Consider the following 26,555-nt stretch of genomic DNA (forward strand, 5'->3'; position numbering starts at 1 on the left):
GAATGCTGGAGGGAGTTCTGGAGCTCTCTTGCTGCATCAGATAGCTCATGGTCGGGAGATTTCAGTGCACCTTTGTGGAAGTGGATACCTCTCAGCAGAGGCAGGGTATGAGCAGCCCAGGAGCAGCCACAGAGCGGGGGCTGAGCAGATTTCAGCACACGCAGGCCTGTTCTGAACGGATCTTCACGGCTCTTTCCTTGAACATAAAGTTTGGCTTGTTTGAAGATTTAGGTCTCTTATATTCAGAATTGATTTATTTGCATCTTATGACTTTTTGGAAAAGAAAGTCATAAGATGTGGAAGATATTCCACAAATGGAAGGAACATTGGAAAGGTGAACTGAGTGGATGGGCTGTTTTGGCGAGTGCATAGGATAGGCACTGAGTTATTAGAGGAGGTTTATTTGTGGTGGTGATAATGCTTGCTTCAGGTGACCGCCACACTGATTATCTCAGCAACTGTGTGGCCTTTAGATTAGGAAAATGTCATTAAAATCTTTCCTATTGCACACATGTAGATTATAGCTGTGGTCATTGGTGACTGGTATTTTAATAATTTATTGTGAGACTTCAGCTGTCCCCAGACTTGAGCTTTGTTGCTTAGAATTTGGCTTATTTTGGTAACTTACTCTTTGTCTTTGAGACAGACTGAACGTAATGTTTAAATTACCCTTCTTGCTTTCTGCCTTCAGTATCGATCTATAAATCACCGCGTGGACTCCAAATCCCTGTGGCTTTATCGATGGTACTACTCAAGAACTTGCCAGTGGTAAGAACTTGATATTCTTTTTTGTTTAGGAGTAAGTCTAAAAAAAAATTATTATTGACCTTTCCTTTTTGTTAATTAATGAGATAATTGTGCTTTTATCCTTGTAAGAACTTCCTGTAGAAAGCAGGTGGAGTGGCTACGTTGAACATAATAGAAGTGGAAAGCGATAAGGTCTAGGAAGGTATGATCGTGTAGATGGCTCTTTGGAACAGCAGAGGACTGTTGCAGGAATGGACTGTGGGCATGATGTTCAGCCCTGTGCGTTAATGTCTATTTCTAAACACCTTAATTAGTGGCAAGATTGTTTGCTGGCCTTAGTTTCAAAGGAACACCACCGGAGGTTCTTGTGACCGGCAGTCAGCGGATTCTAACGCAGGCACCAACACGCTCAGCGAGCGCTCCATTGAGTTCTGACCCGTTTGTGTTACACGTGATGATACAAAGCTTGCTTTACTTCTAAGGAAATTCCTTTACTCTAAGTATTTTGTTATTCCTTTGACTCATTTTGTGGGTTTGGTCTTTTTGACGGTTGGTTTGTATATTTTTTTTTGTTGTTGTTTGTTCTCATTTCATCTCTATCCCAACAGGATTTTGAGTTTAACCATCACTTTAATCCTGGCTTTGGCTTTCATTGAAAAACCTTCTTCACTTACTGTCACGTCAGATGTGCGGTACCGCCTTCCTGCCTGGAACCCTCCGTGTGGCCTGACAGAGAGCATTGAGCTGTTTTGCTTCCTTGTGTTCATGGTTGATGTATCTGTGAAGGTGAGAATCGCGTTCACTTGATTCTGAAATAAATGCTGGGTGTGTTGGGCTCGGCAGGTGTAGGCAGGGTGGCTTCTCTCCATTCTACATTTTGGGAAATGAAACTCTTCAATCTTGGATTTGCAGGATGAGATTGCTTTGCAGTATTAAGGCCTTAATTTAAGGAAAAATCAGCATGTTTTCTGAATAAAAAAGCCTTACTGCTTTTTTTTTTTAGCCTAAAAAATATAAACTTGTGTCTGTGTGGAGTAAGTCGAATACATTTTGCTAAGAATACAATGATTTTGGCTTAGCTGCTTGTATTAGGCTGTAAAGATTGGATATATAATGATAATAAAAAATATGCCAGTTCACTTAAAGTAAAAATAGTCAGAAACTGAACTGTTCTTTGGACACTTGTTCCTGGGGAATATTTTTTAATGTTTATTAAATTAACATTTTTCGTGCATTCCTCTTGCACGGCCTGCATGCACCTCTCACTTCTACGGACCTTTATTTAGTTCTTGTAGAAAAATCCCCTGATCAGTGTATTTCTGTTTGGACTCCAGGAAGCAATCTATGAGCACTGATGTGAAATTACAAATGCTTGGGAAACAATTGGTATTGATTTATTAGGGTATTGGGGTTTATTACTGAAATGTGTTGTTTGGTTGTTTTTGGTCCCCAGAGTTACTTAATTGGATGGGAAGAATTTTGGAAAAATAAGTGGCTAATGGCTTATATACTGACATTAATAGTTTCCATTACTGACTGGGTTGTGTCGCTGAGCTTTTTCTGCGCAGAGGTAAGAACCGCTTTCTGCAGAAACGATCAGCAGTTTAGTTGTGGAAGGGAGCAGAGGAGGACAACCTGCAAAGGGATAGTCAGCAGGGCGTGTGGTGCGTTGGAGGGTCAGATGGTTCGTTTATGGTCTTTGATGGCTGAGCAATACACCAAAACATGGAAAATGTTTGGTGTAGTGTAGTTTCTCAAGGGATTCTGCTTGAAAATTTAAGATATGAGTTTGTTGATAAAATTAAATAAAGCTTTGTGGGTATAGTCTGTCAATAAAGAGTGGAGAGGACACTCTGGCTGCATAGCACCGACTTTGCCGGTTCCTGATTCAGTGGCAGAGTCTGCATAGTTTAACAACTGCTTCCTCAGCTGTGTTTTGTGTTCAGAACAATCGTGGCCTACGAGGAATGTCAGTTTTGAGAAATGGTTCTAAAAGTGTCCTCCTTTATGTAATTATGTGTCTCCCAAGTGGTTTTCTCTGCCATGACGTAAATGTGCATGAAATTAGTTGTCCTTCACTTAAGAAAATTCTGATATGGTAAAACTGCTGGGAACTGAGTGAAGCAGAAATCTTGAATTTTGCTTGTTGGGCAAGTTCTTGTGTCAAAGCTGTTATCCATTGCCCTCAGAGGCAGAAAATGCTGAGTACTTATTGGGCTCTTTAATTATAAAAATAAAAAGGCTGAAATCAAGCACTTACTTTTCAAAACATGTATCTTTTTACTGGAAGTAAAACTCTCTTCTTGAAACGGACCTTGGCAGAAAATATGAAACTGCCTCCTCTTGAGCTTCTCATTAGGTCTGCCCAGCAGTGAGGTTGGGTTGTGTGTAATTAGTGGCCTGATGAGGCTATTGAAATGTCAGTGTGTGTTTTGTAAAGCAATCTCTCATTCTTTGAAGGAGCCACCCATCTGTATAAAATCTCTTTTGCATGCCTTGTGACTTCACTGGGCCAGATTTAGCTTCTGAGCCCAGCCTTTTTGGTTGCACTGTTGACTTTGTTGATAAGGGGTATCACTGGTTTTTTGACAAACTTGTGTTAAAAATACTTGTGATTTCATCTTATGGGAACTCAATATCTGATCTCTGGTGGGGTTTTTTGCAGGATGTGAGAATAAGAAGAATTCTTCGTCCTTTCTTTCTCCTTCAGAATTCTTCTATGATGAAGAAAACATTAAAAAGTATCAACAGCACGTTGCCTGAAATGGCGAGGTAGGGAGTAGCACAGAAAAATTCCTTTCACAGCAAGGATGTAGTTGCCATTAGTATTCTGGAGTGTGACAACTGAGTAGCTTCCTTCGGATGGTCTGGTGCAGTGCTTGGTAATCTTTAAAATGCATGTGATGTGACTCTTTATGGGACAGATAAGGTTTTTGGTTCTAGTTGAATGGGTTTTTTTAAATGCTGTATTTGTTACGGACAGCCATTTTTTAAGGGAAGAACTGAGGCATCATCTGGGCAAAGGTCTGTGCTGTGTTTCTCCAGGGCAGCCTCTCAGAGGCGTGGGTAAACACACATGTACTTGTCTTCCGGTCATGAGTGTCAGACAAGAAACCTCTTTCTTTACATCTTGAGAGTGCTTTACTTCTGTTTTTCCATTCCTAATGGTTTTAGCTGTATGTGCATCAAATTTTACTGTCATTAAAAATGGGAAACTGGAAACCCCACTGGTGAGATTGTAACCAGACAGCACGATGCTTTTTGAAAGAGATCTCCTCCTGTGCCAGTGGTCATGTTTACATACAGCTTATAGAATTTGCTGTCCTTGCCTGTTACTTTTTACCTGACCAGCTCCAGGAAAATCAAAATTACATGCAAGCCAAGATATTGTATTTTGATCATCATTTGTAAATATGGTCCTAACTTTAGAAAACAAGCGTTAGAATCTCATTTACCTCACAACTGCCTAAAGCTCGTGCTGAGGAGCCCTGAACAAGTGTGATTCTGCCTCTCAATCATGTAGATCATGTTCTGTTAACTCTATACAGCTTCTGAAAAACACCCCTGGTTTTCTTTAATGGCATCTCTTTGCAGTGTTAGCAAAGGATGTTAAGAACGGAATAAAGTTGGTGTTAATGCATATGATCTCTTCTCAACAGTGTGGTTCTGCTACTAGCTGTCCACCTGTCCCTCTTTACCATGTTTGCCATGCTGCTGTTTGCTCGAACAAAGGTAAGCAGTTACGTTTATGCTTTGGTAGAGCTCAGTTGATTTTATTCTTTACTCACATAGCTGCTGCCTGTCTAGTTTTATAATCAAACTGGTGAAACTTGTTTCCCCTGAGAAGGGCATGTCACCTTGTCAAACTTACTGGGATGAGTTTAAAGTCCATGTAGAGATTTAAAGTGCTGTTTCTGTAAGTGTGCATTAAAAGGCCCCTCAGAACAGTGTTTGAATCTCTTCATGCTCTAGTGAAGAATTTTTTCCAGACTGTGCTTTGCTGCTGAAGTGGTAACACTCCTTCCTTCTCCAGAGCTGAGATCTCTCACTCTTGTTGTAAGCTGTGGTGTATTATTTTACTAGTGTGGCTCCAATGCTCAGAGCAAAGTTAGGCGGTTCCATGCTAAAAAGTGGTTGACGCTTAGACATTTTCATTTCTTTATGGTCCTGCATGTTGCTGGTATTGATGCCATTATCAGGGGTGAGGACTTGAAAGTCTGTCTGTACAAGACGCTTCCTTAGACAATTCGCCAGTTTGATCCTGTCAGTTACTTTCTCTGCTTTTCTGGACACCTTCTATGCTGTCGTGACCAAGATCTTCATCTTGTCACTTTTTTGTTTATATTCTCTCTCATTTCTTCTCTCTTTTCTTTATCTAGCTTTTCGCTAAGTTTGTTTTATTCTGTGTTTTCTCCTCTTCCAATACTGGTATCCCTGGCTGTGCTTTTGTAGGTTTTTGCCTGTTTTACTCCAAGGTTTTGGTTTCCGATCTCTTAGATTTTTCTCTTCCTGCTTCTGAAAAGCAAAGCTGAAATTTTGTGGTTAAAATCGCTTTCGTGTTCCAGTACTCCTGGTATTTTCCCTCTATCCTAAACTTCCTGTTATCATACTCAGGTTTTTTTTTTCTTTACTTTTTAAGGCCTTCCATAAAAGTATTCCTAAGAGCACAGAAATTTGTTGCATACTTCTCCTGGTAATTTTAGTATCTAACCAGGCAAAATACTGAAAGCAAGTTCTAAAAATATATTTAGAAATGAAATGCATGGCTCTAGATTTTGGCATTGTCTTGTGTATGTCCTCCAGAGGTGCATTTTTCCACTCTTTGCAGCTGATTCCATGTTTGTTCTGCTGCACGATTCGCGTTTGGATTGTTTGCACTCTGCATCTTTTTTAAGCACTTGAACTTGGGGCAAAAAAATAAATGTGTGGATGATCCAAGCTCTGCATCCCGGTGTGCTTTTGAGAAAGTTCTGACACTGTCAGAGCTTTAGCAGATCAGACATTTCCCCTGAGCCACAAATCCATTTTGATTACCTTAATCACCGAAGTATTTACAAATATTTTTTGGATGCTGTAGCACCGATTTTTTTTTTTCTTTTCTTTTTCCCCAGGATGTTTAATCTCTATGTAATGTTTTCATTGATACTGTACATAGCATTTTGAATCTTCTTTTCAAAAGAGAACAGTTGCCTTTTTCCTACCTGTCCAACAGCTCCTGTAACGTGCACTAATGCTGGTTGTAGCATTTTGCTTTACATTCTGTGCTCTTGCTTGTGTGAATATGTGTTTCCTCTAACATAAGATGAGAACTGTGCTGGTACTCATACTTCAGGTACACCTCTGTTATTGAAGAGGGACCTAAAACTTGTCTCTGTTCAGTGTAGTTTGTGTTGTAATTAAGCAGAACCCCCTGAGTTTGTCAGGGGCTAACTGGAGGAAGGCGAGAAGTCTTGTTCCAAGCAGTGGTAGTAACTTTGTGGCAAGTGACTGATTCTGGGGGTGTCAAGTTTTCTGTTCGGAAGTCAAAGGGAAAGTGAGAAACAGATTTCACACTTTGTGAGTTTTATTGGCAGAGTGGTAGAGGTTCCAGAGGAGCTCCTCATCTAAAGGCCATGACCTTAGTAACACAGAAGCTGTTGGGGCAGCTCTTCATTACTGACAGAGCTGTTCTGTTTCCATTCTTCAATATAGACAAGATCTATTTAAATGATGTCTTCAAATTGCATTATACTGTTGGACAAGTCCTGGCGAGCAGTCACAGTTCAGAGTACACAGTTCAGGGTTTCCATCTACCCTGAGGTGCAGTGCGCTGTAGCTGGATTAACAAAGCTTCTGCTCTACGCTTATTTTTTATAATGCAAGTTGATACAGATGACGGTACTAGTCTGTGATTTTAATTTTTATTTTATTTTTTAAGTCATGTTTAGGGAGTCCTTTTATCTCCAATACACTAATATCTCTTGTAGGTTGAGAGGTGATGCTTTTTATCAATCAAGGGTGACTTTAGATTCCGATATTGTCTGTTTGTGGTGTTATTGTTCCTTGGTCTGAGGTGATACTTAGATTAACTTCCATACTGAGCTTCCCATGTCTTTCTCAGCTTGCTGTTCTTCATTATGCTTTTCAATAGCTATTAATAAGTGATTGCATTGTATTTTTAAGCATTGTCCTAATTTTATGTTTGTCTTGTGCTTTTTTCACAAGGTAGATTTGATCTTTTTTAAGAAATTGATTATTGACAGATTTATGTATTATTTGTTTGTATTTCCCCTTCCTTGGTAAGACAGTCTGTGATTCCTTGGTGTTCCTCTGACAATGAACATCTCTTTGACTAGGATGGGCAGCAGGAGAAGGAGTGGGTGAGGTATTTCCGGAATTTGCCAGATTCACTGACATCGCTGCTGGTCCTGCTAACTACGGCAAATAATCCTGATGGTGAGCGTTTCTTCAGAAATAACTCGCCTCTCTTTTCAAAGTGTGCTAGAGTAGGGTTATCTTCAGACTATTATAACCTATCATCCTTTGAGCTGATAGCTCTTAGTACAGCCAGAGGCTGTTCATGCCTTTAGTAACTTGATTCTTGCCTTGCCTTTGATGTAATTATATGTGCAGGTTTAAAGTGAAGCTATACATGAGCTTTTACCCATTGCCAGAAAACTGATAGATGTCTCCAGCGTTCATCTTGGGCATTAAATTCTTAATTCCTTTTTTGTTAAATCTGATACAGTGATGATTCCTGCATATTCTAAGAATCGAGCATATTCGATCTTCTTCATACTCTTCACTGTATTAGGTGAGTTACCTCTTGTCTTCAGTAATTTAAATGAGCTTTAACTTTGACACTTGCGCATAACAGCTACAGTGTTTTATTTTTCCAGGAGAGTTTAATCATAAATTTCTCCTTTTTCGTGTTTCTTTCAATTACTGTGGGGTGTCTTGTAAGATAATTTTCATGGGAGATACTCTTTTTTTTTTATTTTTAATAACGTATCATAGAGGAGGTGATACATTATAGTATACTCATACATGAAAAGCATTTTAGAAATCAAACACAAGAAAGCTAATGCTTTTTAAATTTTACCTCCGATTTACGATGTAGAGTGGAACTTCTTTGAGAACCAGATGTGTATTTTGATAATTCTTACTGCATGTCTTTAATAGGCAACTTGTTTCTGATGAACTTGCTTACAGCAATTATATACAACCAGTTTCGAGGATATCTCCTGGTGAGTAAAGCATTTCTGATTTCTGCGTTCTGCCATAACCTTAAAACTGTGAAGCCCTGACTATTAAAGTGTTCAGCTGAGTGTTAAAGCAGTATTCCCATCCTGGTTGTGGATACAAATTTAAGATATTAAAGGTTCTGTGAAGTAGAACGTCCACCTTTTATGCTGCTCTATCTTGATCCTCTTCCGTGACAAAATTACCTGTTTGTAAACTTCCACGTACACTATGTATTTGCAACTTTGACTATTATAGGGGGAAAAGAAAACCCAATAAACTATTATAAAACTGAACAGGGACAAGTGAAAAGTACCTTAAACTTGGTCTCTGTGAAGAAAACCTGTTGTACTGTTTACATAGCTCTTGTTGCAAATCCTAGCTCTGAATTTCTCTCAGTAGCACAGCAGTAGAAGCCGTCAATAAAAAAGAAAAATTGGTGGCTGCAACATCTTCATGTTTGGTATTTTTTACTTCATGCTTACCATGGTGGGTGGGTGTAACATTAGAATGAAAATCTGATACTTCCAATCAAATGTACTTCATCCAAGAGGTTAAATTTGTGACTTTCCTATTGCCATTCCAAAAAGGACTAACTGGGTGGATAGGTGGTGGAAGGAGGAGGCTGCATGGGTGCAGCTGGAGACCTCCAGACTGGGGTTTGTATCCAGCAATGAATACATGACATCCAGGGTGCACCACAGCTGCTTAGCGGTTAACACACGCAGTAGATTAATAGCAGCACCACAGTGCTGGGCTACGCACTGATGGTTGTCACACCAATGGCACAAAGCTGAATCTTTGGTCGGGCAGTCATCAGTCGAAAGGGGAGCTGTTGAACTCCTGCTCCTTAGAACAGGCTTGAGTCTTGATCTTGCTGAGGTGCCAACTTCGGACCGTTTCCTTTGAGCTTTGTAACTTCCATGGTGAAGTTTTTCTCTTGAGTTCATTCTTCAACAGTTTCAATTCCACCTGTGGGGGTTTTTTTTAATACTTGCAGTTTTTATAAAACCTCACAGCTCAGCAGTGATATCTTTGGTAAAGCTGAGAGAGGGTAGTGCTATGCAAAAGCACTGGGGTCTGACAGCTAAACCTCTGGGCTGTAGGTTAAGCTTTTTTCCCTTCATGCTGCTACAGTGATGGCCTCTCTAACTTGGAGTGAACAGTGGTTCCTGATTGTTTCAGCTGGTCTTTTCTCATGCCTATAGTTTCCTTCAGGTTTAGTGGCAGGGGAAACTTGGTGACTTTGAGTTTGATTTCTCCCTTACTTATGGTGTTATAGGTCCTTCATTACTTACTTCCACCTTTATGTATAGTCTTGTACTTCCTTCCCCTTACTTATATAGTTCATTCAGCCCTTCAGAGGAGCAGAGTTGAGGGCTTGGGGGGAAAAGTGAAATAACAGCTTCTCCACTAGAGCTCCAGAGGGAGGGTAGAGTCTGTTGGGTGTTAAAGCCTTAGGCGATACTGCACAGAAGGAATGGCCTCCACTCCCTTGTGGGAGAGGAGCGTTTAAACCTAGTATGTGCAAAGAGGAATTTTGGTAGTCCTTTCTTCCTGCTCTGGCTTGCTTCTTTTTGGCACAAAGAGTTGAACAAGCTGTCAAACTCTTGTCTTTGCACAGGAATACGAATTTCTGTGAATACTTGAGCTTTTCTTGTTGCCGTTGTCTCTGGAATAGGCATGTGCCCATATAATCCAGAATTAGAAATAAACCATGACCTGGATGTTTACATGAACTCCAGAAACTTGTTTGTTCACTTCTTTCCTTCTGTACACAGAGTTCTTGAAGGGAGCCTGAAGGGAAGTCTGATCTCTAATCGCAAGTGGAGGGTGTGTGCCAGAGGGTCAGTGTATTATCTGACCATAGACGTAACACTGCATGAGGAGCTGGGTAGTCCTGATTGTAGGAATGGCCTCACTGGTTTCAGCCTGTGACTCTTCATGGTGTTCATTTTGAACTGTGGTCTGTCCAGCTGGACCCAGTACCTGGACAATCAGATCTAGTGGCTAATGATGGGGACTTTGGCACGGGAGAAAGAAAACAGTATCTTTCCTTCCTGGAAAATTATTTTATTTGAGCAGATAGGACCCTTTCTGAGGCTTGCAGTAGGTTCTGTCTGAGGGTGGGTAAGTTATTTACAGGTCTTAGTTGTCATCTAGCTGGATTTCCTTTAAACAAGTGTAAATAAATTGTCTCCTCTGTGGTGTTTTTACTGTCCAGAAATCGGTTCAGTCCTCCCTCTTCAGGAGGCGACTGGGAATCCGGGCAGCGTTCGAAGTGCTTTCTTCCCTGAAAGAGACTCCTGCTAATGCAGAACAGTAAGTCAAGAATGTTGAAAGAGTAGATTATGTAGGAGAAAAGAGCAGATTTTTAGTAATTTCATTTTATTTAGTATAATTACTGCAAATCCCTTCTTGGAAAACAGCACTTTATTGCTCGTCTCTTTTTTCCTTTAACTGGCCGTTCGTAACACACTGTTTGGGACTCTTCTGGGATCAGTTTCCTTTTATTCCCTGTTCTAATGGTATCTGCTTTTAAAAAAAGAGAGTCAGGAACGGATTTAGAACAGCTCTTCTAGCCATCAAGACAGTTATCTCTTTCAGGGCCCATCGTATTTTTTTTTAAATAGGTCACATGTCAGTGTTGGGGCCTTACTACAAGTGCTGCAAAAAGTTGAAATGGATTCTCGCTGCAAACAAGCCATCATGAGAGTAAGACCTGGATTTTCTTAGTCTTTGAGTTGGTGACTATCAAACCCTGATGGGACAGTTGTGGAAGCTGAAATTTCCTCAATCACATGTTGATGTAGGAGTAGTAGCTTTCAGCTCGGCTTTCATATGCTGCTTTCTTTAAGTGTGACCAGAGGCCCAGCTCATGTCTGCTCCTGTTTTGGTCTCTAGGCAATTTCACCTTAAAGACTGCAGCTGCTTTGGTTGGTGTGATGGGGAATGTGTTCACCTGGAGAGAGGTGCAGAGTAATGGAAATTCTCGTTTTGAAGAGCTTAGTTTTTATTTTTCACTGTGGTCTAGAGCTGCTGCATTTAGCAGCTTCCCTCTACCAAGACTTAGTTTTTCAAACCAAAGTTTTGCTTTTTCTTCTTGTTGCTGGTGTTTTTTTTCCATTTCCTTTGTTGCTCTGTGTGCTATAGGTGCAGTTAGGGCATGCTGTGGAAGTGCCTTCACCATGTTACAACTGGTGAAATAATTCAGTCATTGCAGACAGTAACTTCTGCAGAACAATGGGAACCAACACAGTATCTTCATTCCTTGGATCGTGACATAAAACCAGCAATACTAGATGGGACTGGAAATTCCAGTATGTCAAAAGAACATGCACCTTCTTAGGGAACATTTGGTCCCAGAGAGGGAAAATAGGAATGGTGAGACAAATCCCATGATTTGTCATGAGGCAGTTTGTGTTAGGGCAAAGCCATAGTGAAGCTCGCTCTAGAACCGTGGCGTAGTTCTGTTACGCCTCTCTTCCTAGACTTTGAAGATAGTCTGAGGGTCTTGGCACTTTTAGAAGACGCCCCTATTGCAGATGTTGATGTCAATGTTTCTCTTTCATGTGAAGTCACTCAAGATGTGCTCCTGTGACCAGCTGTCAGCTGCCCAGTTTCAGAAGCTCTTTGAAGAACTGGACAAAGATGCCATTAAGCAAGTAGGTATCTGATGATCCTTTATAAAGAGTCCGAAGTTGAGTGTGGTCTTGTGTGACAATATAATGCCATAAAGTGTTTGAACCAACTCCGCAGGCTGTTGAACATAAGGTGTGAGCAAGTGTCATTGATTTTTAAGTTGTTCCAGGGTCATTTTTACCACAAATGGTGTTGCTTTGGGGAATTTTACAGCATGGGTTTGGGTTTGCCAGATAGCATTAAATACACAAACTGCATGGTTGTTCATTCTGTTAGTTTTTCTAAGTGACTTGGCCAGACAAAACCAATGAGGACTTTGGGTGTGTGTTTTGTTTAATAAGAAGATTCATTACAAAGAAACAAGGAATAGGAGTTGGACTTACAGCACAGACTTTCTGAAGAGTGCTGTGGAGAGATGAGTACCTCTCTAGTAAATTGTTTTTAATGGAATGAGGGGTATGTCTCATCATGACAATCCAATATTAAACCAGTGCATCTCCACTGTATGTTAGTCTTCGCAGAGTAACGCTTAAATATACTCGGGAAAAGTCTTTTCTCTACTTTCTGAATGAGGAATGAAGTGAGGGTCCTCTATGAACATGGGCAGAAAGGATCTTCTCCGCTTGGAGAAAGAAAACAAAATCCATCTGTTTGAGGGTTAGGAAATGTTTTCTTCTATGTTTGCATGTAACTAAGACTTCTGAATCTTTTGAGGGAGGTTAAATATTGGGAAATGGGGAAGGAATGGATACGATTAGTAGCTCGTTGTTTAGTTTACCCTCTTGGGGTATTGGGGAGAGGTTGGATTATCTCACCCCTTTGCTGTTATCTTGTTGTGCCATAATCATCAACCCATTTGCTCACTGGAAATGAAGTCTTGCTGCTAATAGCCAGAGTCTGAGAACACCTTCCTACTGAATTTGCACGTGGCTTTGAAGTTTTGCCTTAAAAATGCCAGTTTCTTAAATCTGAGATTGGGTGTGTGTTTTCCTGCATTATTATTATTAAAATGCTTATGCTGCATGTCAGCAAACCCTTTCTGTTCTTTCCAGCATCCTCCCAGTCCAGAGTACCAATCCCGTTTTATGCAGAAAATGCAGTTTGCCTTTGGCCATCCCTACTTTGGCTACTTGGGGAATGTTGTGGCCCTTGCAAACATTGTTTCTATCTGTGTAAGTAAAAGGGGGTTTGTTTGTTTATTTTTCCCTGCTACAAGCTTCAGTTCTGCTTGTGTGTTTAGTCTCTGTTCTGACAACCACTTTTTGTAGCAGATGTCAATGTTTGGTGTTCTTTAGTCATGCAGAGTCTTAGGAGGGAATACCTGCAGATTGAAAATATCTTCTGAGCTGCTTGAAAAAGTCTGTGCAAAGCAAAAAAGACTGTGTCTTGTTCTTGTGCTTAAAAATCTGTTTTATGCAGCAGTGAAGTAGTGGATTAATGAAATATTTCTTGTTGTTCAAGGTGGTTTTGGTGCTGGATGCAGATAAGCAGCCATCTGAAAGAGATGACTTCTTCCTGGGGGTAAGATCTAGCCGTATTCCTACAGTTATTGCTGTTCCCTGAGGTGTCAATAATTTTAATAATTTTTTTTATTTTGGGGGGGTGAAGGCTATCAACTGCTTCTTCATCCTTTACTACGTGCTGGAAATGTTGCTAAAAGTTTTAGCAATGGGCTTGAGAAGATACTTGTCATACCCAAGCAATAGGTTTGATGGACTTCTGACTGTAATTTTGCTGGTAAGCTTTTTGTTAATTTACGTAATTCCTGGATTTGCTGAGTAGGTTGTCTAGAACAGCAAGACCGAGTGGAATTGCTTTCTATCTAACACCAATATGCTGAGTTAAATAGCATGAGCCAGTGCTGGGGTTTCCAGTGCCTGGAATGTTGCAGTGGCACATGGTTCTCTCAGGGTCTCTTTTGTGGAGGTGGGCTTTTTTAAAATTGGTGGAAAAGGTGAACTTTCTTTTACGCAGCCTTTATTGTTAGTTGGAAACTTTCAGCTCTTGGGCTAACTACATGAGAAATTCTGTTACATATCTAAAAATAGTTTTTGAATGAAAAAGTGGCAGAAGATTATTATAATTGTTAGGTAAAAGCCTGAAAATGAGGCCAAATTCACGGTTAATGTAATTCTTTATATATCCTTATGTGTTGTTGCTCGATGATGTGCGTACACTGGCTTAATTGGGGGAATTTCTAGTCAAATATGACAATTCCAGAGCTTTAAAGTGAGTCAGTTTAGAGGCTTAAAGCTCTTCAAAATATTTCCTCTCAAACTTATATAATTTTTGAAACTTAGAGTTACAAAGTAAGTTTTGGACTTTTTTTCTTCCCCAACTAAAGATTTTGGAGATTGCAACTTTTGCTGAGTACGGATTTCCTCATCCTGGTTGGTACGTAGTCTCTGACCTGCTGCACTTTGCTTGGCATCTGGGGTGGGTCAAGGGAATATACACATGCCTTCAGACATGCTTGTGTCATGCTGTGATTGTCAGCCCGGTTCATAATTTGCCAAACCCAACAGAATTTCTCACCCTTGTAGTCACTAGAGGCTATGCAGTATGGATAAATGAAAGAAAATTACCAATTTTTCTCATAAGCTTTGAGTTCTGTTTAGGTGTTCTGAGAAAGGTGCCTTGCTCTTACTTGTAACCTGATGTAAAATAATATCTTAGCAGACCTACACTTAGTAAAGGTGCAGGAAATTTAGTACAACATGCACAATGACCTACTAAACTAAGATGTTCCAGTATCAGGTTGTCCATAAGCCCAACTACATGAATTCCTAAAGAGCTGGTGAACCCCTTCAACCCTGTATGTAGATTGAAATCTGAGTTTTGTGTTGAAAAATTGAGTAGAGGCACTTCCATGGACTTCGATTGTCTGTGCTGGAACAGCAAGCAGCTGAGTTTTGATTTTAAGTTCAGACAGCTCTTGGATAATTATCCTGATCTCTTTTTGATACCAGATACGTAAAACTCAATTGTTTTGCCTCTTAAAATTTGAAAACTGCCTCCACAACAAAAGAAGAAATGATGGATTTCTGGCAGATTTCCTGAATCTCTCTTTCAGAGGTGATTAGTGACATGTTCTGATACTTCATTTCTTTATGCAAACTCACTCTTAAGACATGGCTCTCCCTAATTTTTCAGGATTTGTTGTGTTGCCATCAAGAAGTTTTCTTAGTTAACAGTAATATCTATGAAGAGACCTGCTAGACCTCATGGCTTGAAATGGGTTTATTTTTGAGCACTACTTGCCCTCCTGTCTCTCAGGAGCGCTGGTTGCCATAAGGATATTAATTGCTAACAGTTTAATGGTATTAACTATTGATCCAACTTACTGTTTATATCTGGGGTTGTTTTCCCCTTTGATTTTTAAATGCAGGTGGTTGTTTACATTACAATAGTATCTTGAAGCACCAGTAATAGTTGGATTATTCTCTTGTATTTGGGATTCCGAAACTGGATGCAGTGTTCCAGTCAGTCATAAGAGTGTTTACCTGAGGGTTTGGGGTTTTTTTTATGTTCCATAGATATTAACCAAAAGTTGTGGGGAATTTACTGTTCCCTGCAGTCCAGTAGATTTAACTGTGTCTTTCTGTCATGGGCTGATTATTTTCTGTTCCATTCTTCCTCTTTCCTAGGAGACCTGAGTTCGTAGGCTTACTGTCCCTGTGGGATATGGTGCGGCTGGTGAACATGTTAATTGTGTTCCGGTTCCTGCGGATTATTCCTAATATGAAGGTGTGTGTTTACCCCTCCACGCTTCCGATGTCTGTGGTCAAATAAATTTTGTTAAAGCCTTTCAGAATACCATGTAGGCTGCCGTTCTTTTGCACCAGAGGGGGATTGCAATGCAGTTCTGACTGTCCCCACCGTTGCACAGCACCTCACAAACTCACTGTCTCTTTAGCTGGTGTTCTCTGCTGAGGTGGCAGGGAAGTTCTGTTGATGTTGCTGTGTTCTAAACTGGGCAAACACATCCAGAAACACTCGTGCAAGTTGTGTAGTGCTTCAGTCCCAATTAGCTGAGTGGATATGGCATCTTTGAAGAAATTTGTACTCAGGAGGTGATAGATTTGCTTTCACTAGATACTGCCAGACGTTTTGGTCGTATGATGTCTGTAGGAAAAGGACTGCAGTGTTGCTCATTCATGTGAAGTACCTCGTGAAAATATCTCTGTACAAAAGATGTCCTGCATTGAGAAAAAGCTCACTTTCCTGGTTGGTGTGTTTTTGTTGTTATTCTTTTCGTTAAAGCAGTTTGATATGGATTGGAAGTGGGGTGGATGTCATGGATGTAAAATTCTGCTTTGTTTCAGTTCATGGCTTTGGTTGTTACCACGTTGCTGGATCTGGTAAAAAACTTGAGAGCCTTTGCAGGAATCCTTGTGGTAAGTCATGATGCAGGATTGTAATTTCCTTTCTTATAGTTAGCTGTATAATAAGGGTATGTCATCAACAAAGTAAACAAGGTTGTTTGACAATCACCGTGAACAGGAACATTTCACTTTAGCCAGTTCTCCAGGGCATGTTTTGCAAAGCCACAACAAACTGCTGTTTTACGGGCTGTGTGCAGTGACAGTGCCTCATTTGTCAGCTCCCTTCAGGAGTGAGTGCCTTTAAAAGACGGTCTGAAACTTCCTCAGAGTGCTTGCCTCAGGCTGGATACTCTAGTTTCAAATAAAGATTCATCTGATGCTTAAAGTAGACTCATTTCCATACCCTGGCTTGCTTATGTTAAATTAAATAACAAAACAACATTAAAATTGTTTTCAGTTGAGAAGGTCTTGAGACAGCGTGTTCGGACATGGTTTTTAAAGGCTCTGCCATCCTTATGTCTGTGTAGAGCTTATACTTTGTAAACATGGATTAAAGTATGATCACAGTGCATGAAACCCACTACACAAATCCTCCTCCAATCCAGTCCTTGAGCTTCTGGCTTTGCGACAGTGTCTTCCTGGTAGAGCAGAGAAGTGGGTGGGTAGTTTTTTTGTTGTTTGTGGTTTTCTTAGGATACCTTAATTTGAGGTAATGCTTAGAGACCAAAGATTCACTGTTGTGAGGTATTATCTGAAAAGGAACTGGGAAGTTGGCCTTTGCAGGTGAAGGTACATCTGAGGGGCCTAAATGCCAGTCTTGCCTGGGTTAGGAGTGGGTTTAGTAGAATGAAAACCTTTTACTCCATTCGTTACTCAGTGTAGTAAGCTGTCTAAAGGCTGGCTGCAGTTCTGCTAATTTTGCCAGAGCTCAGTTCAGTATGTACACCATGCTTTGTGTACGCGTTTACTCATCACCTCTGTCAGAGGCTGGTGGCGTCATGTGGTGGATAGATGGATCTGGCAGCATGACATTGCCGCTGCATCTGACTGAGCCCGTATGTCAGAGCCCCACGAGAGACGAGTTGTGGGGTGAGCTGATTTGTGCTTTACAGTAGGACCCCAAAGCTGTGTTGCTACTGGCATGGCTGCACCTGGGCTGCAGATTCTCTGGAAGTTCTTTTTATTCCTGAAAGACACAGCTAAGATGGCAGGAGCCTGTAGTAATACTCTTGATTTTATCTTTAGGAATTATGTGTTAGTGTCTCAGCGTGGTGACCCTGCCTATGTGTAACGCTCACGAAGTGGTTTAAGTGTCTGCTGCTTATTGTCCTCAATGAGTGTGAATTGTGGTTTTGCACCGTGAGACAAGCCTGCTGTGGCCTTTGCCACTTCCATTAATTGAATCCCTTTTACTTGAGGCTACGTGGAAGCTGTCACTGAGCTTCTACCGTAGGGGAGCTGGTGCGAACATCTTCCCTAACGTTAGCCTGGATCACAGGTAGTGTAACTGATTGGCTAATTTCTCAGGCAGTATGTGTGTTAGTATCTATATATCTATCTTTTTTCAAAGAATAAAACTTTTTTTATTGCCAAGCCAGATGCCCCATCTCCTGGCAGCCTGCGGAATGTCGGCTTCCACCTCTCCAGTAGTGTTCAAAGCGCTCTTGTCCATAGGCCAGGGCGGTTTCTCCTCTATGCCTCCCCAACTTCCCTCTTGGGACTGTTTTGTAGCAAAATACAGAAATAAGACTAATGACACCTTCATTTGAAGACTCAGCTTGTTTCAAGCCGTCCTGGGACAAATGGCTCTTTGCTCAGAGGAGTGAAGTTGTAGGTTATTTTTAGAAGAGTCTTTTTAGGATAAAAACTGCAAGATGACCTAGACAGATGCTGAAGACTGTGAAATCTCTTTAAAAAGAAGTTTGCATTTCTAACAAGTTTCAAAATCCTTTGTTATTGAAAACTTTATTTTTTAGACTAATATAATGGTTTTAAAGAAGTTGCTGGTGTAATATAAAGTACTGACTTAGTTTTGTCCTTCAGTTAAGTTTAGTTAAAGCTTATTTTCATTGAATCTAGCAGAAAGCTCCCCAGGAATTTAGGTTATTCCTTGTAAATACAGGCACTGCTTTTGATGTTAAGTCACTATTCTGCAGCATTAATAGTTAAATGTCAGCATTCTGAGACACAGAAAATTAAAATAGATCATAATTTTACTTTAATGTGTTTTGACACCTGAAAGTTAAATAGAATATTAAAAAGTAAGAGCAAAGAGTTAAGTAATACATTGAGAAGTATTTTCACTTTAATAGCTTCAGGCATTGTGGATATTGTGGATTGATAGGAATTCCCTCTAACTGCATTGTTTTCCTATTTAGTGACAGGAATATTCAAAACTAATACTTGCTTTTCTTCCTTCCAGGTGGTTTTCTATGCATTTGCTATAACTGGCATAATGCTATTTAAAGGTGCTGTTGTTCCCTTGGGAAATGTCAGGTAACATTCTAAACTTCACTGCTCAAAAGAACCCGTTTTTCAAAAGCATCTGCAGCTCGGTACCTCTGAGCTGTTTGTAGTTAGTTCTGGCGTTTTTTAGCTCTTATTCTTGGGGCCCTTCATTTAATGTTAAAACACAGACTTTTTTTAATCTGTTACTCCTTCTGTTTCTTCTTGCTGCATTGAAATTGCAGGAGCTTGAAATTTTACCCTGCTGTAGCTTAAATACTTGTGTAACAATTTCCCTTGTTTTCTGCCCATATGAGGTACTTAACAAGGCACTCGGAAACATCTTGTTTTTAAGGTGTAGTGTGCAGAAAGCTGTGCTCACATCAGCCTGTAATTCTCTTACAGTGCTGTCAATGCCACATATGATAATGGCACTCTGCAGTGTGGGACCTACGAGCAGCTGGAATATTGGCCAAACAACTTTGATGACTTCGCTGTGAGTCTGATCATTGATGGAATCTCTCCCTCCTTCCCTTGCTGCTTGTCTCTTCCTCTCACTTTCTGAGGCTTAAGCATGTGATGTAGCCGCTCTAACTTCTGTTTTCCTCCTGTTATTTAGGCAGCAGTGGTGACCCTCTGGGATGTGATGGTGGTGAACAACTGGCAAGTCTTTTTGGAAGCCTTTTCAAGATATTCAAGTCCGTAAGTAGCAGTAATAACACTGGAAAAGTCCCATAAAAATCTAGCTTATAAGAAACAGAACAAGAATGATACACAGTTCCTACCATCTGCTGAGAGCGGTGCCTTTCTCCTGGGGTAAGTCAGGTATGTAGCAAGTAGAGTGGCCATGAAGAATTAAGTTTAACTTGTGTAACTTGACAGTTGGTCTAGCGCTTGGTGGATGTCATGAAATCCATTGTCACACTTGGAAGGGATTGGAAACTGGCTCCGTAGTCATCTTGTTCTAAAAAAGGGTGAATGAAGTGGATTATAAACAGGCTTGCCACGTCTATTGGGTGGCCGGCTCTCACTGCAGAGCCAGTCTCACAGAAGTGAGATATTAGTGAATTGCTGTAATTAATTTTGAGCTGTGTCTGACATACCTTTCATTTGTATTTAATTACTTTATGGGAGTGTTTGAGCTGGGTAGCCTCAGGGTTGAGCTATTGCAGTGCTCCTTGGCTAGTTAACCCAGCGTGTAGTTAAGTTGTGGAATGCTCTTCTACAGGCTGTTGTATGTGATAAATGTTTAACGTGGTCTGGTGAAGACTGGAGAAGTCGTGAAAGAGAAATCCATTGGGATCTGCAGCCTCTAGGTCAAGAAATCTCTGAACTGCAAATGGTTGGAGATTGGGAGAGAACTTGGGGAGTAGCACCATAGGTGTTTTGCCATGGTTTTGCATTCTTCCCTGAGCTGCTGCTTTTGACCACTCTCAGAGAATCCCAGCCTGGATTTGCTGGGATCCAGTACAGTTTCTACTAGACTGCTGTTCTGTCCTTTCAGAGTTCAATTAGGTCTGTTAAATGGGGGGAGTGAATCTGTTTCACTAACTTAATGAAGTTTTTTTTTTTTTGTTCCAGACTTCCTTTTACATTGAGAGAGCAGTATTGTATTTCAAGGAAAAAAGAGATTTCATGGCTCTCTTTAGTCACTTTCAGGCTGACGTTATTTTCTGCTTGCTTTACTTATTGTCTGTTAATCTGATCTGCAGGTGGACAAAGATCTATTTTGTAGCCTGGTGGTTGATCTCCTCTGTCATCTGGGTTAATCTCTTTGTGGCTTTACTTCTAGAGGTAAGGAAGTGTGTTCATGTGCTGTTGGATCCTGAAGACAGGTTCTAACTTGTGCGGGAAACAAAAAGAACCCAGACAGCTTTTGGGGAAATGTATGTTGGTTTTGTGCATGTGCTTAAATCTTTCTCCTTGCCGCCCTTTCCCTGAGATGTTGGGGAAGATTTTCTTTTTCCTAGGTAATTGTATATTTTATTTGCATCTTTGTCTCAAATTTGGTTGCATTTCATCGGGTGTGTATATTTGTTATCATGGCTTACTCTCTTTATAAAGATGGAAAAATACTTCAAAATTGCTTGTCTCTTGCACGTTAGCATTTAATTTCAGCGTTAGTTATTCAGGCTGCAGGGTCTTTGTGTTTTGATTTGTTCAGCAGAGGCAGTTAGCACATAAAATTTACATTTTTCGGTTTATCTGGTTGTCCTGCGTTTCTTCCCACCCCAATCTGAATTACTATCCTTATTCAGTTCCACACTAGAATAGCGAAACTGGTTGTTTATTTTGCAGAGATCATCTTCTAGAGGTTTTTAAAGAGGCTTTGGAAGTGTAGGTACCGAAGCAGTGCCATGAAGAGCATGTAGTGCTGCTGGTGTCTCGTGTATATGCACCTCTCGGCAAACTCTGATACCGTTTGGATTTTTGATAGTGAAGGGAACGTTGATCATAGCCATCTTTGCAGGTTAATCATTGTAGATTTCTCTTATAAGTAACGGGAGATATTGAGTACCTGTAGAGGGCACTTCACCCCATCTGAAAACCGATGAAAATTTCTTTTGGAGATGCTCTTGTTTTTGATTGCATTGAGAGATAAAGTTTACTGCTGTAGGCAGAATGGTGAATTTTTAGGCAGAAGCTTAGGTATGGGTCTCATGCTGAGCCTCTGAGCATTTCTGAAAAGACTTCCTGTCCTAGCTGGAGGCTAATCCTATGAAGTCTTCTACCTGCTTCCTTCTGCAGGACTGTGGCCAAAGTTTGCTGGAAGAGCCGAGATGCAGCATTCTGTAGCAGGAGAGCAGGATGTCGTTATTTTTTCTCCCTTTTTTTTCCCCCTGAGCTGCCTGTCTACTTTCTATGTATTGATTTGTTGGAGTGATTCAGAATGGATAAGGGAATATGACAAAACCATAAGCTGCATATAAGTTGTGATGCCTGGACTAGGAGTGTGTTTATATATTGTTGGGTTTTAAAAAGGAAAAAAATTTCAAGCAGGTGAACTGTTGTGCCTAGTTTGTGCAGTTATCTTGGGGAGGCAGTCCATGCTAGGAGTAGAGGGCAACAGGGCTGTCGTCTGCTCCACTGTTCTTTCAGCATGTGATGAGAAAGTTATTTCATTCCTGAACAACAGGCCTGAACAAAGTAGTGACCCACAGCCATTAAATATGCTGATGCTTAAATAAATCACTGCTCTGACAGTCTGGGTTCAGAACAAACCTCTCCCCCCTCCTAAACCTTATCCTCAAACAGATTGACCTGATATAACCTCTTCTCTGATGTCACCAGAAGTAGCCTTTAGGTTTTTTCCCTTTTCCGTTTCAGAACTTTATTCACAAGTGGGACCGTCGCTGCCATCGAGAGCCTCTCTCCGATATTGAATACCAGAGGACAGTGGAACTCATGTTCAGGTGAGTTGAACTTGGGAATCAATCTAGTTTATGTTCATCTGCTTTAAAGAATGTGTGCTGGCTGCAAGAAGACAAAAGGCTCGTCCTCTATTCCCTCCCTCTGAAGCAAACTATTTCATCTGTTAGTTTGGAAAAGTTCAGGAAGTGCATTAGTTAGACCTGCTTTAAGCTGACTTGGTAGCCTTAAGCTTTATATGCTTCCTGCCTGTAGCGTGATGGGAGACGAGGTGTTGGGGGTGGAGGGGGGCAAACTGTGCTGAGAGGGAGAAGAAAAGGGAAGATGAGGGAAGTGATGCGTGTCCTTGGCTTATTCTGAAATTGTGGGTGGTGAGTTGATGCTCGATGATCATGCGCAAGTGGAACTTCTGGTGCACATTGGATATTCAATAGCGTTGGGAACATGTTCTCATTTGGGAGTTTTTTCAGGAAAACAAATCTCCTGACCTTCAGTTGTATTGTACTTTGTGCAGGAAATTGCTTCCCTGCTTCTTATGGGAAAACAGCTGCTGGTTTCCATGACACATCTGTAACGGATGGATCACTTGCAAGTAGATGCATCTTTAGGGAGCATCGACTTATTCTAACTTTAATTCCTTGTTTCATTCTTGAAACAAGCACGCATTAAATCTCAGTATGAGCATTCCAGAAACATGCTGAGAAGTTCCCTTTGCTGCCTCTAACAACTCCTGCTTTTTTCTTTGTAGAGATGTTTTGGAAGAACCTACAGAGGAAGAGTTGATGGACAAACTGCACCAGCATCCACACCTGCAGTTATGCAGGTGACTGGTGGGAAGGACTGAGTTATTTAGACCTCTGTTTTCTTGAGGTTGTCAGCTGGAAGAAACGGAATGGAACTTCTTTGAGGTGCTGTTAGGAGAAATGCTTTAGGACAGTATGTGAAGTCATGCTTGGCAATTCTCTGCAGAAAGAGGGTTTTTATTTTTGGTTCGTATCTTTTTTTGAAAAAGATTTGAATCCTGTTAATTTGACTTGATTTTAAGTTGCAATTTTAGAGGAATGTTGTAGCTGTTATTTTTATAAACTTGATACCAGAATGTTTTATTTTCTTTTTTTAAGATGGGAAAGTGTGTTTAAAATGACAGTGCACTTTAAAACACAAACTTTGGACATTCACCAAGCTGGCTGCTTTTTTTCAGCACAAGAAAATAGAACTGCCTTTTCTGGTAGGCGAGTGTAGCAAGGGCTGTGCCCTGCAATTCATGAATGGGTTAGGCAGGACCAGAACAAAATCCTTAATCTTTTTGTAGTGAGACTTGAAACACTATTTTTATTGAAATGTGACACCAGCATATCTTGCCAAATTTTCAGGAGTCAGTCATGTCAGGACACAATCAATTTCAGCTTAGTAACAGGGACTGCCTGCTTGGCACATCCTCTCTTTCTTTGTTTTTGATCTCGGGTTCATGCTGGTTGCATCATGCTGGTAACTTTGAGAGCAGTTACAGCTCTGGAGCGATTGCACTCATGGTTTTCGGTGTGGTAACACTGAACTCGCCTTTGGAGTAAACATTCTCATGTTGCTTTTTAGTGAACCTCTTCCTTTTACTTTCTTCCAAATCCTGCTCTACACTGTATCATATTCCATGAAAAAGCTGAGGGTGATGAACTTGGCTGGAACGTAGCACCGTGATCACTGTGAGTGTCCCACTTAAAGGGGGGAGAAAAAAGTTCAATGGGATAACGGAAGTGCTTTGCAGTTCAGATTTTCATTGAGTCTGTGGGAATTGAAAGTGCTCGACCAGTGTTGCACGATCCCATGCTGTTACGGCTCAGTGACCACTTGTTCTGTACCACTACCTCGCACCTGGGTGATCCTGTTAGGGTAAATAACTTTGTCAATAAACCTGAAGTGAAGAATTAACAGTAAGCCACATCCACATGCTTTCAGTTATCCTTTAGAGTTCCTCTAGAAAGGTGGTTTTGTTTGAATCTGTCACACAACTGGTAAATCACTGGGAAGGGTGGAATCAATCCTAGCTGCTATTTTTACATGTAAAAATGAAACTACCCTTTGGGGTGCTGCCTTCTCATTAAGATGCTTGAAACCCGAGTAGATGTTGTTGTGATAATCTCTGTGGTGACAGAGGCTTGGGGAAGGTAGTTGGCCATGAACCACCCCTATTTATAAGTTACTTTATTGCTTTTTAGAGAACGAAATGTTTTTTTGAAGTGCCAAGCAGTCATCCTGTACTTCTCCTCTTTTCTCATCATTCATCTTTTCTTTCTTTCCTGCATAAGGGAGGGGAAAATGAGCTGCAAAGGATATTTCTGCCTTGTCTCACTCTTCAGAAGTGGCATAGTGGTTCTTGTCTGTTTCTTCATATTTTCTTTGTGCCGTGGAACAGAATATGTGTTGTAGCTGCTTATGTGTAGAAGGAATCTGTTCTGAGTTATTCCTGCAGGCTTCCTTCACTTCTGTAATCTTGGCTCTTAAGCCATGCTCTTGTCTGTGTTCAGTCTCTTGTCTCTCTTCCAGAATAACCCACCCAGTAACTCACTTGCACTGATTTCAGTGGTGTTACCACACTTATTTTCAGTCATGCACTTAATGTGCATCACAGCAAGTAGATAAAGGCATCAGCACACAGTTTTTTTTAGCTTTGAGTCTGTCTTTTCCAGTACGACTTTGTCAGGATGGTTTCTGCTCCTTCTAGCATGATGTAATCACTGCCACCCATTTATTGGCACTTACTAACAAAGGTTAAATAGTCCATTTTACCTTTTTATTGAAAAAAGTTATTTTTGTTTTCCACTTTTCTGAATACTTGAAGTAGCTTTTACTTGCCAAAAAGAAAGTGGGCTGCAAGTTGATTTTTTTTTTTTTTTTTTTTGGTGTATGTGTCTCTCAAGGTCGTTTGGTTTTCTTTTTTTTGCCATTACATTCCACTACAACCTACCAAAGCAACACAAATTGGTGTGGGATTATCATAAACATCACAAATGTCTCCATGGTGCAGTCTTTGCATCTGGACACCTGTGAGGGTGGCTGTCGGAGGAGAATGGTCTTAGTTGGGTTCTTGTTTCACATTTCTGTAATTGACTGGAAGTGCAACTATAACGTAACACAACACTGTGGTACCTGATGTCACTTGTGCTGAGAGATGTAAGTGACCACAAGTCTTATGCAATAATTATATAAATCATGAAAACGAATGTATGTAACTGGGTAAAATTTGAGGTTTACATTATTAAAAAAAGTTCCTTCTTAAAATATGAAAATAATTGGGGTGTTGAAATGATTCTTGTGGTTTGTTTTTGCTCTTCCCTTTGCCCTTCTGTTGTGCTCAGCATCCACGCTCCCATTGTCTTCACTAGCTGAAGGACGGGCTGTGGAAGACGGTACGTGGAGGTGGGATGTAACTGCCTGATTTCAAAATGTAGCATCTAAAGTATGCTGCTCTGTTATTCTCTAGTTAACATTGTCTGTAGGTACTTGATGTGCTCACTTTTTAAGGTGGAACTTGCTTGGAACTGAGTGAGAGTTGTCTCTGATGATGGCTCTTGTGAATGCTTAGGTGACGCATGTGAAAGCCAAGGAGAATCAAAGGTCATCTGGTGTTATTAAATCTGGCTCAGATTTTTCTGGTGTCTGAAGGAGAGCCTTAATCACCAGTGTGGCTACTTTTGAGATTCGTCAGATATTATCATTTTTTCTTTCACAGTTTGCTAGGAATTTGTATTACGTAAAGATCTAGGAGTGGAGGAGAGGGCGAAGGCGATTCTTTCAGCAGAAATACAGTGATGAACCCCGTAACTATGAAGTCAGAGCTGCAAATAGGGCAGCCAGGATAGCTTAGTAACTGTGTAGACAGAGGCAAAAGCAGAAACACTCTCTGGGTGACAAGGGATTGTGTGATCGAAGTGCACGAGCTGTGCTTTGTTGGCCTGTCTTTGTGGCCATGGTATTGTGCATCTCTTGATGTCTTTTAGAAAATGTTGCTTTTTCACCCCTCCAACACTTCTTAATGTGCACAAACATACAGGGGTATAGAAAGCTGTAAGAAAAAATGATGCCTATAGGAAACTGTTGTGGTGTGTGGATTAGTTATCTCTGAAGGGTGAGGTAAAGGTATCTCTTACCTTGTTAGAGGGTTTATCTTTCCACCTGCCAGTATATCCCGAGCGGTACGCAGCATTACCATGGCTTCTGCTGTTGTTTAGCATTGCTTCAGTCAGATGAAGTCATTTCAGTACCTCATCTGTCTTGGCTTCTTGAAAACAAAATAAGAATGTTTGTCTGCCTGTTGGTTTTTTTTTTAATGTAGGTGTTGAACTTTTAATTAAACAAAAATCTAGTTAAAACCGTTAAACTGATGGATATTTACCACCAATCAAATAGCCTTGAATTAATCTGTAGTCTTTAGAGACACTCAGAGCTATTTGTTATGTGAACTCTGGGTAGAAATAATCTGAGGGGGAGGAGTGGGAGGTCTAAGGCTTGCTTTCTGTTCCAGTTCTAAGTGTTTCACTATACAGGCCACTGTTTCAAAATGATATTGATTCAACTAGAGGAAATTACCAAAATCAGCGAAGTAAAATTTAAGAGGTAAGCATGGACTATTAACAGTTTAGAGGCACAAAATGTACAAGTTCACAGCAGGGATAAGTGATATGAGAAGATGGGTTTTATAGGGCTCATAGTGTGCTACTAAGTGAATTGAGTTTGTATTTTGGCAAAACAAGTTGCTAGCTATGAGGGATGCTTCCTAACCCTGGGTGCTGTGCTCTGGGAGAAAACAGA

The 26,555-nt window shown here is 40.6% G+C and overlaps 1 protein-coding gene across 1 annotated transcript in view; it reads left to right on the forward strand.

Annotated features, from left to right (window-relative positions):
* The window catches only part of TPCN2 (two pore segment channel 2), a 23,942-nt gene extending 1,366 nt beyond the window's left edge, over nucleotides 1-22,576 (forward strand). The window contains exons 3-25 of the mRNA XM_010135910.1: nucleotides 692-768; nucleotides 1,356-1,533; nucleotides 2,201-2,317; nucleotides 3,413-3,519; nucleotides 4,407-4,479; nucleotides 7,083-7,182; nucleotides 7,475-7,540; nucleotides 7,909-7,973; nucleotides 10,193-10,290; nucleotides 10,602-10,683; nucleotides 11,547-11,633; nucleotides 12,663-12,782; nucleotides 13,072-13,131; nucleotides 13,219-13,347; nucleotides 13,955-14,004; nucleotides 15,258-15,357; nucleotides 15,936-16,007; nucleotides 18,358-18,431; nucleotides 18,786-18,876; nucleotides 19,000-19,082; nucleotides 20,093-20,174; nucleotides 21,708-21,793; nucleotides 22,498-22,576. Coding sequence (XP_010134212.1) covers nucleotides 692-768; nucleotides 1,356-1,533; nucleotides 2,201-2,317; nucleotides 3,413-3,519; nucleotides 4,407-4,479; nucleotides 7,083-7,182; nucleotides 7,475-7,540; nucleotides 7,909-7,973; nucleotides 10,193-10,290; nucleotides 10,602-10,683; nucleotides 11,547-11,633; nucleotides 12,663-12,782; nucleotides 13,072-13,131; nucleotides 13,219-13,347; nucleotides 13,955-14,004; nucleotides 15,258-15,357; nucleotides 15,936-16,007; nucleotides 18,358-18,431; nucleotides 18,786-18,876; nucleotides 19,000-19,082; nucleotides 20,093-20,174; nucleotides 21,708-21,793; nucleotides 22,498-22,576 — 2,076 coding nt within the window. The remainder of the gene's footprint in view (nucleotides 1-691; nucleotides 769-1,355; nucleotides 1,534-2,200; nucleotides 2,318-3,412; nucleotides 3,520-4,406; nucleotides 4,480-7,082; nucleotides 7,183-7,474; nucleotides 7,541-7,908; nucleotides 7,974-10,192; nucleotides 10,291-10,601; nucleotides 10,684-11,546; nucleotides 11,634-12,662; nucleotides 12,783-13,071; nucleotides 13,132-13,218; nucleotides 13,348-13,954; nucleotides 14,005-15,257; nucleotides 15,358-15,935; nucleotides 16,008-18,357; nucleotides 18,432-18,785; nucleotides 18,877-18,999; nucleotides 19,083-20,092; nucleotides 20,175-21,707; nucleotides 21,794-22,497) is intronic.
* The last annotated feature ends 3,979 nt before the right edge of the window (nucleotides 22,577-26,555 follow it).

The sequence above is a fragment of the Buceros rhinoceros genome, unplaced genomic scaffold (genome assembly GCF_000710305.1).
Source record: "Buceros rhinoceros silvestris isolate BGI_N320 unplaced genomic scaffold, ASM71030v1 scaffold9325, whole genome shotgun sequence".
In the NCBI taxonomy this organism is placed as follows: Eukaryota; Metazoa; Chordata; class Aves; order Bucerotiformes; family Bucerotidae; genus Buceros; species Buceros rhinoceros.